Raw genomic sequence first — 17,476 nt, 5'->3', positions numbered from 1 at the left:
TGGTCCGATGCAGAAGCAGTTTTGCGAGTGCAGGTTGGCGTTCTGAAATATTTCCGAAACCGGAGTTTCAGACCGAAACAGAGTTGGCTAAGTACCCGTTGGGGAACATTTTGGTTTTTCTTGCCTCAGTATTTAACCGGATGTCAGAAAAAGTGAATAACTGTATTTCTTGTGGGAAACAGATACCTCATAGGGATTACCATACCTTGTGTATACCTTGTTTAGGGCCTGAGCACGGCGTTGTTGGTTGCCGCTCTTGTGCTAGGTTTAACAAACGCACTATTAAGAGGAGGTTAGACTGTGCCAGGTTAGTGTTTGGGAAGCGTTGCAATTATAAAATGCCGTCGGATGCTCCGGCGCCTGCTTCGTCAAGAAGCGCAAGGACAAAACAGCGAAGCCTAGGGTTGATGAACCGGCAGTCCCGGACGTCGGTTCTTTAGAAGGCTCAGTGGAGCCAGAGGTTTTGCCAGGAGTTTCCATGGAGTCTCAGGCAGAAACTTTACTGTTACAGGATGTGCCTTCTCAGGAGGTAGGCCAGGCTGAGGGGCTTCTCAGGTAACTGTTCTTCCCTCTCTTCCCAAGGTAGTTAGAGCCTCTCCTTCTGTTGCCAAAACTTCTTTGAGAGGTAGGCCTAGTTCAGCTTCAGTGGGGGCTTCTCCTAGCATTTCGGGTTCTGTACCTAAGAAACATATGCTTAAAATGGCAGAAGATTTGATTACTATGATTAGAGGTTCTATGCCCCGCCTGATAAGAGGCCTAGGGTGGAACCGAGGTTGATAGTTTTGAACAGTGTTCAGAGGCTTCAGAGTCTTCTGGAAGACTTGCAGGAGTATCCTACTTATTCTGATTCTGATGTGGATGATTCCACTCCTACAGCTTCTCCTCCTGAGGATTTCTCATTTTCAGAGACTCTGCATTCCATGAGGGAGCACTTTAAATGGGAAGGCCAGGATTACTCTGATTCAGGAAAAGGCTTAGGGAATTCTTGTTTTACCCCAGCATAGGCCCTTAGCTATTCCTCCTGTGTTGAATGTGGTGGAAGATGTTTTGCAGAGGCTTCCTGAACCCTGACTCTTTGCCTCCTGCTCCTGTTAAGCCTGATAGGTATTATAGGGTGCCAGAAGCTCATAAGTATTTGTTTAAGAGTCCTAGGGCGGACCCAGAAACTATTTCTCAAGGGCCTAAAGGTGTTAAAGCTTCTGTGATTAAAAATCCTGTTCCCACTGATAAAGAGGCAAGGGCTTTGGATAGGTGGGGAAAGAAAGTGTATACTTCTTCCACTCTAGCCATGAGAGCATTGAATTGTCAGTTTCACATGCTAAAATATCAGAATTATCTCCTTTCACAATTAAAATCTAAGGTGGATGCTTTGGCGGAAGGTATTGAGTGTAAAGAGTTGCTGGATTTGGTTCATGTGTCTGAACAAGTGGGTAAGCATTCTTTGCAATGTGGTTTTGATGCTGTACAGGCCTCCTCGAGGGTGGCTGCTACTAGTTCTGTTCTTCGCAGGCATGCCTGGTTGAAGGATCAGAATTTAGCTGAGCATGTTAAGACAAGGATTTTGGATGCTCCTTTACAGTCTGATGTGTTGTTTGGATCGCCTGTGGAAGCAGTTTTAAAGAAAATGGAGGACAAAGCTAAGTCTATGCAAACTGTTAAAGATTTTTGCAGGTGCAGCCACCGAAGTTTAGTAGAAATTGGCCTGCTAAGGGGTGGACATATCCTGCTTATGATTCCCAGTCTAGGGGTAGGTCTAGACGTGGTAGGGGCAGGGCTCAAGGTTCTTTTAGGCCTAGAACAGGGAGTTCACCTGCTCAGACTTCTGGTGAGGGCAGGGTCAGTCCTTTCGTAAACAGACCCAATGACCTGTCTTTTCAGCTGCCAGTAGATTCTCGTCTGGCAGCTCCTTTGGGAGGAAGACTGTCTCTTTTCAAAGAAAATTGGGATTTAATTACTCAAGACAAATGGGTGTTGGATATCATTCACCACGGTTACAGATTTTATTTCCATACAATGCCCCTTTCAAAGGCATGCCAGACGTTCCTCCTCCACAAAGCACAGAGGCTCACAAGCAAGTTTCTCAGTTAGTCCAGATCGGGGCCATTCAGCCAGTCCCTGTATCAGAAAGGGGCCTAGGATTTTATTCTCGCCTGTTTCTAGTACCAAAGAAGGGGAACACGTGGAGACCAATTTTGGATTTATCTCTCCTCAACACTTTTCTGGACATTCCCAAGTTCAAGATGTTGGCGTTACAACAGCTTTTACCTCTGCTGGGCAAAGATCACTGGATGGTAACTTTAGATCTCAAGGAAGCTTACCTTCATGTGCCTATAAGGCTAAGTTGCAGGAAGTATCTGCGGTTTCGAGCTGGAAATTCTCATTATCAGTTCTCTGCATTGCCCTTTGGCTTATCTACTGCGCCCAGAGTATTCACAAAGGTTCTGGCTCCAGTGATAGCTTACTTCAGGCTTCAAGGAATTCAAATCTATCCTTACTTGGGCGACTGCCTGATTCTGGCTCAAGAAAGGAAGACCTTCTACAGCATCTGGAATATGTTATAGCAGTGCTAAGATGCCTAGGGTATTCTGTGAGCGAAATAAAGTCCAGTCTAGTACCCTCTCAAGACATGTGCTTTCTGGGTGTGAGACTGAATACAGCAGCCCAGATGGCCTTTTAACCCCGGACAAACAAAAGAGTCTATCACTTTACTTCCATCAACTATCTCATCAGTCCGTGCTGACTGCAAGGACAGTCCTTCAAGCATTAGGGTTCATGGCATCTTGTATTCTGGTGCTTCCCAATGCCAAACTGCATATGAGGAAGCTACAATGGCATCTCAAAGATGTATGGAGACAGCACTCCCAGGGTTTGGACAGTGTCATTCAAATAATACCTTGCCTTCAAAATAATTTTGTGGTGGGCTCAGGAATGTCACCTAAACAAGGGACTCTCTGTGACCCGGCCAGAGGCGAGTCAGATTTTAACGACAGATGCCTCGGACATTGCTTGGGGAGCTCATCTAAATGGAAAGTGGATACAAGACAAGTGGCCTGCCAGACTACAGCATCTACATATCAACATGAAGGAGATGTTAGCAGTCCAGTTTGCATTAATGGCTTTCAAGGAGTTACTTCTTCCAGGGCAGGTGTTGATTCTAACAGACAACACAACTGTCATGTGGTACATCAACAAGCAAGGGGAACACATTCTTATCCTCTATGCAGGCAAGCAATGATTTTATGGGAGACTGCGCTAAGCTTGCAACTAACTCTTCAGGCAAGGTTTCTGGCGGGAGCACAGAACTCCTTAGCAGATGTGTTAAGCAGACAAATCATGGATCCCCACGAGTGGAAACTGGATCTTCATGTATTTCAAAAATTGACAGTGTCATGGGGAACTCCAGACATAGATCTGTTCGCTTCTCCACTAAACCACCAGCTGCCACAGTATTGCACAAAGGGGTTTCATCACACAGCTTGGAAAGTGGATGCTCTGTCTTTCAGTTGGAAAAACCTTCATGTGTATGCCTTTCCTCCTCTGCCTCTTCTTCCAAAGGTGCTATTAAAGGTCAGACAAGACAGGCCAAGGATGATTTTGATAGCTCCAGATTGGCCTCGGCAACACTGGTACCCACTACTACGGAGTCTGGTAAGGAAGCCTCCATGGCCTTTACCTCTGATTCCTCATCTGTTATCTCAGAAGGATGGTCATCTGCTCAATGTCAAGCTTCACTCTCTTCATCTAACAGCCTGGCATATTCTGTGTTGAAGCACAGCAGGTCTCAACTTCCTCAACAAGTTTTAAATGTGATTATGGAAGCTAGAAGACCTAGTACAAGGAAAGTGTACGAGAAAAATGGAAGAGATTTTTATTTTGGAGTACAGCAAAGAATTTGCAGGTTTCTGAGCCTAATTTGAGTGTGGCTCTTCAATATCTTACTGAGTTATTGGACAAAGGTTTGTCCTTCTCTTCCATTAAGATTCATGCTGCAGCAATTTCAGCTCACTATGATTGTGACCCACCATTGTTTTCGCATCCTTTGTTCAAGCAGTTTCTTAGAGGGGCAAAGAATATAAGACCCCACGTAGAGCTCCTACTCCTGCTTGGGATCTCAATTTTGTGTTGGAAAAACTTACTCTACAACCTTTTGAGCCTGCGGCTACTGCTGAATTGAAATACTTGTCATGGAAGACTGCTTTTCTGTTGGCTATTACTTCTGCAAGAAGGGTGTCTGAGTTGCAGGCCCTTATGGCAGTAGAGCCATTTTGATTTTCCATAAGGATAGGGTATCATTACGTACTAATCCTTCCTTTATGCCTAAGGTGGTTTCTAGTGTGGCTTTAAACCAAACTATTCATTTGCCTACTTTTTATGCAGACCCCAAAATAAAGGGGAAAAGATTTTGCACACTTTAGATGTACACAGGCAATTGCGTTATTATTTAAGCAGGACTAAGGATTTCAGGCAGTCTCAGCAGTTGTTGGTTTCTTTTGCTTTGAGTTCACAGGGCAAGCCTGTGTCAAAACAAACTATTTCTAGGTGGATTGGCTTTTGCATTGCATTTTGTTATTCCCATCATGGCAAGGAGATTCCAGCTGGGATTAGGCCTCATTCCACTAGGGCTACTGCCACTTCAACAGCATTTCTAAGGGGGGTGGCAACTAAGGATATTTTGGAAGCAGCTACTTGGAGTTCAGTGCATACTTTCTCTAAGCATTATCACCTTCCTATCTACTCTAAGTCTAGGGCTGGTTTTGCCACAGCTGTTTTGCAAGGCATGTTGTCAGCTCCTGCTTCTTTATGATTTGCCAGCCTCCTTACCTCTGCTTTGGGATTCTACCCAATAGTAAGGACTGCAGCAATGGGGAACGAAGAACATAGTACAGTTTTGTACCTACCATAAATGTAGATGTTCGAGGATCCCCATTGCTGCAGTCCAATTTACCCACCCTCCTTCCCCTCTGTGTTTAGGGGTGGTTGTGTAGGTGAGGTTACATGCTTATATTTTTGTATATATTCTTGTATATATTGTACATATTTTTGGTGCAGGTATTTTGGGCCTTGTCTTTTTAGGGTCTTCTGACATCTGGGGCAAGAAAAGACTGAGGATATGGCGTCGGTCATGCGCATTAGTACCCTGACGTACTGACGTCAGTCTAATGCGCCCTGACCGACGTCAGCCTTATACTCTGGTATTCGGGCCGACTGGATGCGGACTATACCCAATAGTAAGGACTGCAGCAATGGGGATCCTCGAACATCTACATTTATGGTAGGTACAAAACTGTACTTTTTCTCTTCCAAGAGGTAAACAGCAGCCTGTAGATGAGGGCTTGGAGAGATCCTTTTGGCTGTTCTTTCACCCAGGGCTGGTTCACCTTTGCACAAGTTGTAGTCTGGCTTCCATAAGCAATTCCTAAACTTAAGGTCAAGAAGGACCTAAAGATGGTACCAGCAAACCTCCTTTTATCCCATTGACATCTTGATGTCTGTAAGGAATGGAGTCCACCATGCTTGAAGGGGGAAGCTGTGGTGTTTAGGCCAGCCATTGAAATTCTGCAGGTTAGAATCTCGAGTTTGTATCATAGCAGTGAAAATGCTGTGTCTGCGGTTCCCCTTCACAATCTCGAATTACTGAATGCTCTAAAATTCAGTAACTCGAAACGTAAAAGTCGAAACAACAAAAATCCCGAAACCCACAAGCACGAAAACAAACAACCCCGAACATACAGAACACCACACAACGTGCACACCATACAACCCACATCACATAAACTACAAGCCCTACACTACATGCAGGCCCCCCTGCACCCCCCATGTGGGGGGCTGCGACCCCCACACCCCCCTACTTGTATATTCTAACTCCGAGATCGCACTAAACACAAAATAAAAAACACCACACAAATATTTTAAACTGCCTCGAACACACACAAATACAGACACATCCAACACTCTCCCACCTCCTTACCCTAAACCAACACACACAACTTACAAAACACACACATACACTCGCTTCCCTTCACTTCTGTAAAACATCCCGACTCACACACTTCCCATCCCATAGCTGACATGCATAAGCGCGAATTTGAGATATTTGAATTCGCGCTTATGCAGATTCGCGCTTATGGGTTTTCGACTTTACAGTTTCGAGTTACTGAATTTCGAGCATTCAGTAATTCCAGATTGTGAAGGGGAACCCTGTCTGCGTATGGTAAGGTCTTGCCCAACTGTACTCTCACTGTAGTAAGAATTTGTTTTCCGGTATAAGTTACTATGTATTGTTACTGTGTTGGTTTAGCCTAGCTAACAGAGTACTAATAAGGGTTTACCTTCATATTGTTGGAAATGACAATATTGATCGCGCTTTTGTGCGAACCAAAAGCGCAAATTTTAAACTGCGAAAGTCTCCATAGTTTGAAAATCAGCAAATCGAACAGCAGATTTGGCGATTTTCGAACTACAATGTTGAAGATACATCGTAATGCAGGGGGGCAAGCCCCCCTGCACCCCCACACCCCCCTACTTTAATATACTAATTCCGTGATCGCACTACAGTGGGGTAAGGGTTCATTTCCTGATCCCACTATAGTGCACTCTGCACCCAAAATGTCAAATCTGCAATGAGCGAATGCTAATGTGCATTCACTCACTGCACATTCGGACTATTTTTGTTTGAGGTATTCCCAATTTGGGAACCTCCTTTCGCACATAGTGGATTCGCCCAAGTACATAACGCACTTAAGATAAACCACTAATAAGTATGGTGTTGGGGGGGGGGGTTCATTTTACATTTATTTTTGCAGTTTGCGTTTGCTCCTTGAGAAGACTTTGTGCTGCATGGTTATAGATGTCAGAATTTAAACTTAGGAACAGTACAAAATGGTAAAACCAAAAGACAAACTGGTAAACGGAGTGCTGAGCAGGACGCTGCTCGTGCAGATACAGGAAGTAACCAAATCCAAAACGATAGACAACAGCAAGCTCAATGCTGTACTATGTTGCGACCTCCACCAAACAGTAGAAACAGCCAGCTGAATAAATCCTTCTTTTATTTAAACCACCAAAAGTCGGCCAGACAAGGTACATCCACAAAACGATACACAGGAAAGTCAACAGTTAAGCGCTTTCGATTGGTACATCCAATCTTCCTCAGAACTAATGCCATAAAAGTTAATTGATCTTTTATACATTTCATCCTTACTACAATTCAAAAAGTGCGCCAAATCTTTTAAAGGAGAAACGTCATTGAATGTAAAACTGTAGGAATCCTGTATATATACAGACTAATTACATCTAACTAACAATATAATAGATCAATACCCACTAAATTCTTTATTAAAATCTACATAACATAAAAATAATTATAATTATTATGTATATATTATTGATCCAGTATTCAACTAATATAACACTAATATAAAACTAATTATAATGTGCACATATTATATAAATTTCATATTCCAATTCATATGTACCAATAAATGTATAAATTATATACATATATAAATATATAAATAATAAATACAAATATATATATAAATATAAATATAAATGAAATATAAATAATAATAATATAAATACTTATTAATATAAAATGTGAATGATAGACATATATTTTGCACAATGCATGAATCCTAAAATGTAACACAATATAACAATGTTGCTCTAAAAACTACTAAAAATTCTAAAACCTACTACAATACCTCCCTGGGGATATCAACAGTAATTATTGAACAAGGAAAGGTTTGATGCTAATATGGTCATTAAGACCTGGATATCTGGTGGCATCAGTTTTTATTTGCCATATACTCTCCTTGAGTGCTAATTCATTTTTCCAATTACCTTCATACGTCTTGATTTGATCAATAATGGTAAAAATAAACTTGTGATTTTCCCCTTTCTCAAGCACATGTCTGTATAATGCATTCGTGGTATCATGTTTATTAATCTTATAATTATGCTCGTATATTCGTTTTTTAATGCATCTCTCTGTTTTTCCAATATAATAACCCCTACATGCTGTACAGCAGGCTAGGTATACCACTTTTTTACTATTGCAATTACCTCTTAAACATTGGATCACTGTATGGTTGATATCTGCTAATATTACTTTATTTACTTCATTTATATAATAGCACTGGCGGCATCTACCACACTTGGTAGTACCTCGGGTATATTTATCCATCACTAAACTCATCCTATCCTTCCGTTCCAAAAGTCTTTTAATGTTAAGTGCTGCCTTAAATACAATCTTTGGTTTATTTCCCAGCTTAATATCTAGACCATTAGAGTGAATAATATCCCAATGTCTGTACAGGATTTCCTTAATATAATGTACATAGGGATTGTAAGTAAGTACACATACCCTATTAAAGCTATTAGTCATTTCCTTCGCCCTAATATTGTTGATACCTTCGATGTCACCAAGTAGCGGTTTATATTTCTTGCCCCATTCTGAAATAACAAATTGTGAAATTTTCTTAATCATTTTCATCGGGTATCCCCTATTGTGGAACATATTACATAATAAATCTATATCTTCTTTCATAACTTCCACATTTGAGGACATACATACCGTCCTGATACATTGCCCTTTAATAATATTTTTAAACATATGGGGTGGGTGATTACTATTGTAAGCTACAAAATCATTGGAATAAGTCGGTTTTCTAAAAATTCTAGAAGTGAACCCAACATCCGTATTTCCAATAAGAGTGTCTAAATAAGCAGTCTCTTTGCTACTGAAGTTATAAGTAAATTTCAGGAATTCAGTAGTATTATTTAGGAATTTGACAAACTCATGGATCTCATTCTCTGAACCCTTCCATAATATGAATAAATCATCCAAAAATCGGGCATAATATTCAACCTTTTCATAATATTTACTTTTAAACAAATATTCGGTTTCCCACTCTAACATGACCATATTAGCAAATATAGGGGCGCAAGAAGCACCCATGGCCACCCCGATATTTTGTCTGAACAATTCACCCTGAAAGGTTATATAATTATGTTCCAACACTAGAGACATGAGTTCAGTGAGTAAACAAATCTTGTCCCATGAAAAACCTGAAAACTTCCTGAGACTATTGGAAAAAAATTCCAATCCTACATCCTTAGGTATACTTGTATATAAATCAACCACATCTATAGTGATAAATATATGGTCCTTATTCCATTTGTCAGGTGTAAGATTGTATAGAAACTGCCATGAATCTTTCATAATATGAGGCACTACTTTATATATATGTTTCATCCACGTGTCTATCAGGACTCCTATGTTGTAGGTTTTAGATTTAGATCCTGACACTATTGGTCTATACGGGGGATTATCTATAGATTTATGAATTTTGGGTATGCCTACAATCTTAGCCACCACTGGATAGTCATTTCTTATGAACTTATATACTTCATCACTTATTCTGTTGTCTATCATATATTCCTCAATAATAAGATCAATTCTTTTATACCCTATATTAATTTGATTTTGTGATGTAACTTCATAATTTCCTGAATCGTAGAGCCAATTATGCATTTTAGAGTTATAATCAGTAGTGTAGCATATAACGATACCACCTCCCTTATCGGGTTTCATTATACGTAGATCTTTGTTCCTTATTAAACTATTCAGGCATGTTCTTTCCTTTTGAGTAAGGTTATCCAGCTCTATACTTTCTTTCGTTCTATTCTTTTTATAATTGGAACAAAACCAATATATATCTTTACTCACTACCTGTTCATAACTGTGAATGGACTGATTATTAGGGGGTATATAGGTGCTTTGTTTCTTAAGTGTAACATTATGGCTTGTGTTATCCACTATACTATTGTCAAATTGCAATGCCAGGTTGAGTCTTCTACAATACAGTTTCACTTCCTTTATTGTGTCTATTAAATTAAAATCTGATGTTGGTATAAATTTCATTCCTTTACTCATTAAACTTACAAATTGATGATCAATTAACATGTCAGTATAATTATAAACCTTGAAACCATTGTATTCAGACATAACCTGGTGTATATCCACATCATTTTTCTTCTTCTCTAATTTAGATATATTATTTATATACTTATGAACAAACACTTCAAATAATTCACTAAAATTTTCACTGTGTATCTTTATACTATGAATAACTTGACTAATATAGGGTTCGTCTATCCCTTTCATATTTCCAGATTTTTCCTTACAATCACATTGTCTATTAATCAATTCCATCTGTTGTTGAAATTCCTTTGTTTGGGTGCTGGGAAAAATCTCCCCCCCCGAAAATTTTCATCCCACTTAGCACTTCTTGGTCTTTCATTAATGCTGTGGATTCTTTCTCTGCTTTCATTCCTCTTTTCATTAGGCCATATGTATACCCTATTAATCTCATAACTTTCTTTATCTCTCATAAATTTCCTATTCTTTCTCTCAAAAATTACCTTCGTCTTTTCTTGTGTGTCCCTAAACTGTTTATTGTATAAATCCTTCCAGTTGTTGAACTCGGAGTGTCTAATAATTGTGTCATTCATACATTCAAGTTCATAAGTCAGGTAACTAAGTTTTTCATCATTAAATTTTATAAGTGTTTTGATATAAGCAAAACCAAATTTATCAAATAATTCATTAAATTCCTTTTTTACTTCCTTACTATGATAAATACCCAGGGGAAGCTTAAAAAATCTAATGCCTTTAGGAACTATCTTGGCATCAAGACATTTAGCAAGATATGCTAGATCCATTTTTGTATTTTTATATATAGCCAGCTTCTTACCAAAATTGTATATCATTTCCTTAATAGTATTATGTTTAAAATCATGCATATTAAAATTTTCATTTGTAACAACATTCATATTGGGTTCAAAAACATAATCATCAGATAAAAACTGATCCATTTGGTACATAGATGTATTAGAATTGGAATTATTATGTACATTCTGCTTATATTTGTGCACATGTAAATCCTGTCCATGTCTTAAAACTGTCTCTTTTCTCACAAATGGACTATTAGTTTGCATAAATGATTTGCCAGTACCTTTATGTCCATCACGTTTAGTATTGCCATATTGTTTCATTATAACTTTTTCTTTAGGTCTAGCACCCAGTGTTTCATGATTACTTTTAATGAAACTTAAATCAAAAGTGCTGTCATTCCCTAATGAATGGCATAATACATTACTAGCCTGAATATCTCGATTAGTGGACATACAAAAATTATCCTGCAAACAAGCTTCGGATAATTCAGGCAAGTCAATTTGTTCATTATGTTCTAAATTGTCCGTATCCTGTAACAAAACTGGAAACACCCTTTCAGGAGTGTCATTAATAGTAGGTTCTGTAATGAAATCTTGCACTATAATACAGTCCCGTTGTAGTGTACCATTTACATCTAGTCTTTCTTTCATTTTTAAACAATCTTTCGGTTTGTCAATAATTCCACGTACTTTACTAACATTGTCATTAGCAGCTGAAAAAAGAACCGTAAGGGTTCATTTCCTGATCCCACTATAGTGCACTCTGCACCCAAAATGTCAAATCTGCAATGAGCGAATGCTAATGTGCATTCACTCACTGCACATTCGGACTATTTTTGTTCGAGGTATTCCCAATTTGGGAACCTCCTTTCGCACATAGTGGATTCGCCCAAGTGCATAACACACTTAAGATAAACCACTAATAAGTATGCTGTTGGGTGGGGGGGTTCATTTTACATTTATTTTTGCAGTTTGCTCCTTGAGAAGACTTTGTGCTGCATGGTTATAGATGTCAGAATTTAAACTTAACTACATTTATTTTAGGAAGCAACTTCTGCACAAAAAGTTTCAATCACTGCATACGTTCCACTTTTGTATATGGTGCATGATGACACTTCCTTTTCCCATTGTGCTGGGTTCAAGCAAAAGACAATTAAGTGGAGATTTAAATGTAATTTTAGTAGCAGTTAAACCAGAAAGGGCTTGTCTGTCTTGTTCAGGGCTGCCATGGCTTCAGCCAAGACAACTACAGGTATTCTACTCAAACAAAATGTGTCTCTGAGAAGGGAATCCTAGGGGCCAACAATATATCCATGGAGTTTGAAAGCCTGCATCTGCTTAACAGCATTTGGACCAGTGAAGTATTTTGCAGCCCCTGGCTGATGCTTATTCGAACCAAGACTTGAACAGTTCAGAAGAATGACATGCATATGCGTGCGTACACACAAACACCCGCATGTGCTCTCACCTGCACACACCCACCCACACGTGCTCTCACCTGCATGCGCTCTCACCCGCACACACACACCCGCACGCACTCTCACCCGCACACATACTCTCTCTCGCAACAGTACATTCTCCCAAGCCAAAACGCTGCCACAGTCAGTCGATCCAGATGCCTCTCTGCAAACATTTGACTCTAGAGCCATTATTTTTTTTTAAATGCCTTTATTGAATTATTGCTTGTGACCTAGGCAAATTTACATTCATATAAAAGTAATCAAACTATATTAACATAACAAACATGCTTCACATATATTGCTGTAGGGTTCCTATTATATAATCGAAGATGCAATCCTTCGAATGCGTCTTGATCGAACTTGAAAGCACGAAACAGCAAAATGGCTTATGGCCTCTTGGCCACCTCTGTTATTTTGCTGTTTTCATCACTGTAGTGTGATCTCGGAGTTGGTATATTTAAGTTGGGGGTCTGCTTTATGTAATGTTTTGAAGTTTTTTGTTTTTTTTTTCCCCCTGGGGAAAAAAATCGCTGTTCCGAGTGTTCAGGATTGTAAGCTTTCGCTTATATGGGGTTGATGAATCATCGTTCACTTTTTTAAACATTCGCTGATTTAATATAGACCCTTGCTGTATATTGTATAACCTAAGCAATATTCCATAAATTATTCGAGTCCTGCCTTTTTTAAACGACACATCTTTATTAAAGCATCATTTAACTACACAGGCAGTCATTTATATAAATGAAAATAAACCACACAGACACAATGCTAGCTGCAAGCATTTTATATCACAAACCACACTGACCCACTCCCAGTCGCAAACATTGTACATCACTTATCTACTGTATATTTTTCACTAAAACATTACGCAACTCATTTAAGTCCTGCCACCCTTTAAACCTCATTTTCCCTTGTATGTATTGTTCCTACAATTCCCATTTTTTTTCCTATTTAGTTTGCTCCTATCCTTTTCTAAAGATTTCAACTCCAGTTGTTTTACTATATTTGCAACTTCTAGTATAATTGGTTTACATTTTGGTATCCATTTTCTAGTAATTGCTTTTGTGGCAGCCACCATTATTAGACACAGCAAGACTTTTGTGGCAGCCACCATTATTAGACACAGCAAGGCTTTACCCATGTCTAGGCAATAGCTCAGAAAAATCATCTCCCTTCTCAGAGCAATCTGCCAACCCAGCATCTCTGACGGTGCATCTTGCAGGGAGTCTCCAAAGTCCACCAACTCCTTGCACACCCAGAAAATATGTTCCTAATTACCTCTATCATCCCCTCACACCTCCCATAACTGCTGTCTGCCCGAGGAAAAATTCTCTGGAGTCCACTTGGGGTATAAAAATATTTATGTAAACATTTCCAGGCAAAAATCCTAAATCTTCTAGAGTTTGTTGCATATTTGAAAGACATGCATATATCTTCCCATTGTTTCTTTGTGAATTGCTTATCCAATCTGTCTTCACTATCCTTTCTAATCTCCTCTGATTGATTCTTATAGTCACCATTCAGTGTTTTACATGCTCTACTAATCATTCCTTTTTATAACGGCAGCTTCTGTTCTAGATTCTGTTAAGAACTCTACCAGTGCTGGTCTTTCGTTTAGAAACAACCCCCCCCCCCCCATTTCTTTCTCTTTACCTGTACTCTATGCCTCTCCTATCAGGGTTTGAATCTCTAACCTGCGCTCCAGTAAATTCTTGGCTTCTTCCCATTCTTTCATCTTTCCCTGTCTAGTTATTTGTTCCCAATACATTGGTTTCTTTGCCACTTTTCTCCAATAAATTCCAGCGCCTTCTTGCCTGTTGTCGTATCCCTAATTGCAGTCTTCCCTACTGGCAGAATTTCCTTTCTCTCTTGTGTTGGTTTAGTTCTTAGAATACTTCTGGTACTTTACAGCTATAATATTCTGTTTATTTTTATTCTCCTTAAAAGCCTGCATCCAAAATCCTAGTCTGTACTTGTTTCTTGAGCTTTCCCCCGTTTCATCATCTGTTGCTCTGAAATACCCCCTTCAAATTGGGAAATCCCAAAACACTCTGTTGTACTGGAAGAATCAACTTATCCCACTTAACTCTTGCCATCTTCCCCTCCCAGATAAGTTCTTCAGCTCTTTATTTATTGCCACTCACAACTTCTCCACTGTTTGATAAAAATATGCCTGACCTGTGCATAAGACTAAAGGGACTAAAACATTTTAACTGCATGCATCGTACTATCCACATCCATATAACAAAGCTTCCATTTTCTCAGTTTTTGTTTTATCTTTTCAGTTTCTTCCCACATACCCTTAACTGCCACACCTTTGTTGTAGCTTCATTAATTTTGTATCCTGAAAAGAATAGTACCATTATTCTGATAACTGAGGGGGTGAGGGCATGATGCTCTATGGTTCTGTTAGGTGAAAAGGTCCACAGATTGAGACAACTAAGACAGTTGCCACTCCTAAATGTAGGGTCAAGGCATCTCACGTCTGCTTAAGGGGTTGTCCTTGATCCCAGCCAGGCCACAAAACCAAATCTGAAGAAGCTTGCTAAAGACCTTGTACTTTTTTTAAGCTGCAACCATCCTCTGAACAAGCATTGTCTGTAGTCTGTGTTTTTAATTGGGGGGACATCTTCCCAGTGTCATAGCATAGAAGCAAGCTGGATTTGATTTAGCTGCTTTGGATGTATGAGGTGGTGTTGGGCAAGATGGATGTGCCCATCTGCTTGGTGGGAGAATAGAATTGCATGTGCACAAGGTACACTAGTGAGGCTGATTTCCTTTGTGAAGATTAGTAGTCTGCCTTATGATAGTAAGTTCTAGACTTTAAATGCATCTGTTATTGTTTTTTGGTTCCAGACAGTGCAAGTTGACATTGATGTGTATTAAGTCATGTGGTATATTTTAGGGTAACAATCTTAAGTCTTTTGTTAAATATATTTTGTCTGTCATAGTAAGCCTGAGTTTGTTTTACATCTGTAGGAAGAAGATGAGGTTCCTGATGATGAAACTGTTAACCAGATGATAGCAAGAAATGAAGAAGAATTTGACCTCTTCATGGTAAGTGTTTGTAGATTATAGCAGAAGTATTGCAGTTTTCATGTACAACATATTTTTTTCTCCGTTTCAAAGATGCAGCATTTATAAATGTGTTCACGTTGGATTCCAAAATGTAGTCGTGTATATCCTGACTGAAGTCACTGTTGCAGTATTCTTAACCAATGGGTTATCACTGCTGATGTCTGGACGGGGGTATCAAAATTTTATCTTCCCAAGTTCGCACTTCTGATTTGTGACCTCAGCTTGCAATCTTAGGGGGGTATATAAGAGGATGTATGAGCATAATTTCTCACTGTCTCACCGCCAGCTCAATCACAGGCTGTGCTTCTATCAAACTGATTGTCATTCAGTCATTGGCACTTGCTTCGAATTATCAGATAAGTGCCCCATTGGGGAACCTTCCTATACCTTTTTAAACTGTCTTGACTTATCAGTATTAGATGTCAGCTAGTTTGGGTAAGTGCAGGTGCAGTAAGCAAATCCTGTACAAAAACTTGCATACCCTGTATCTTTTTGCTTAGGAGTGGAACACTACTACAGGTCCTGTTCTATTTGTCTTGTACTTAAGACTTTGCAGCTCTATTTGTCCTTGCTCAACATTTTTTGGAGACCCAAAGTCTGAAACACTTGTCTCACTCCAATATGGCGGATTCAGTTTCCCCAGATGTACCTCCACCCCTCAAGAAAAGGCTTAAAAGGCCTGGGCTGGAGACTGAGTCAACTGTTTCTGATTCCTGTGTACCCGCTGGGGTTTCAGAACCTGCAATATGCCATACTGTACCCCATATGCCCTTTACTGAGACTGTAGTAGAGGCCAGTATGGAGTGGGAGGGTCTTATGACTGAGTAATCCACAGAGAAAGGTGAACTGTGAATTATCATCTGACAGTCCAGAGTGCATCTCTCAGATACTCATTGAGAAGAGGCCTCAGGTATGCTAATAGAGATACATCAAGAATGTAAACCAGTGCACTTGATTCAGACAGAAGTCATGCCAAAAAAGAAACTGCAAAAAACTAAGCATGTAACAACTTCTCCTCCCTGTAGGGATAAGCAATGAATAGACTTTTCTCAGGTTCTGCTCAAGGTTATTTTAACCCTGAAAACTCCTTCCTTGTCTTTCCAACCCCTTCCTCAAAATAATTTTGTGGTTTCATCTTCCTTTAAAGATGAGGCTTCTGATTTTGACCATTCCCTAGTCTACTCCTTATATTCACTCTCCTGGCTAAGTCCCTTCTGATGATGTGTATTTTTTCACAATCATAGATAACTTACTAAGTTGGGCATTAAGTCAAACCCAGAGCTGTTGGACACAAAAGGAACCACTGGATGGGAGAAAGGGTCCAGGAAAGTAAATAATTAGGGCTGATAGCCTAGTACCAACCTATGAACCTATGAACCTTGACTCTCCTGTGGAAGAACAGTCTTTTGGAGAGAAGATTTTTAAACACTATGAAACATTTTGAGTGGGAGTCTAGGCAGGTCACAGAGATCCAGAAAAGAATCCTATAATCTCTTGGAAGTGGGCACTTCAGTCCCTTCCTCAGTTCTTCCAGCGCCTAAGGCTTTCGTAGATATTTTTTAGTCTACCACAGCTGCCCCAGACTCTCAGCCTTCTGCCTCTAAAGGCCAGACAGATTTTATAAGGTGCATGGTGGTCTTGAATTCTTGTTTAAAAACCCTGTAACAGACCTCTCTCCAGTCTGTCTTCTGATAAACCTTCAAAACTCTTTCCAAATGTCAGTGTCCTCCTTTCTGACAAAGCTTGGCTATGGATAGTTGATGAAAGTTTTAACTTAATCTTCCTTGGTATTCAGATCTGTTAATTACCAACCCTAGATGACTAATTGATATCCATCCTCAACTCCCTACAAAAGGTGGTGGTGGAACCATGGGGAATTAACCCTAAACAGCAAATGCTTTCTTTAGTCAGCTACCCAAGTGGCCATACACAGCATTAAGTGTATTTATGATGATATAGAGCCCTCATCCAGGGCAGCTGCCACTGCTGTCATCCATGGGTGTAAATGGTTGCACAATCAGCCCTTGCCTGAAGACTTTAAAGCAAAAATTGTGGATTCTTCTTTAGACAAGAACCCGTTTGGCCTACAAGTGGCTAATCTTTTCAAAACCTTTCAGGAACAGGGAATAGCTATGAAGGATTGCAGACAAATTCATTAACCTCTGTACCTTGGTACCATAAGAAACATTCTACCAAACCTA

General features: G+C 39.6%; 1 protein-coding gene across 1 annotated transcript in view; it reads left to right on the top strand.

The window, feature by feature from the left end:
• The window catches only part of LOC122810775 (transcription activator BRG1-like), a 1,556,036-nt gene that overhangs the window by 884,055 nt on the left and 654,505 nt on the right, over positions 1 to 17,476 (top strand). Inside the window, exon 16 of the mRNA XM_044082336.1 lies at positions 15,177 to 15,254. Coding sequence (XP_043938271.1) covers positions 15,177 to 15,254 — 78 coding nt within the window. The remainder of the gene's footprint in view (positions 1 to 15,176; positions 15,255 to 17,476) is intronic.

The sequence above is a fragment of the Protopterus annectens genome, chromosome 9.part0 (assembly GCF_019279795.1).
Source record: "Protopterus annectens isolate FY-2018-M chromosome 9.part0, PAN1.0, whole genome shotgun sequence".
NCBI lineage: Eukaryota > Metazoa > Chordata > Ceratodontiformes > Protopteridae > Protopterus > Protopterus annectens.
The sequence above is the reverse complement of the archived record's forward strand: the minus strand, read 5'-3'. Positions and strand labels throughout refer to the sequence as shown.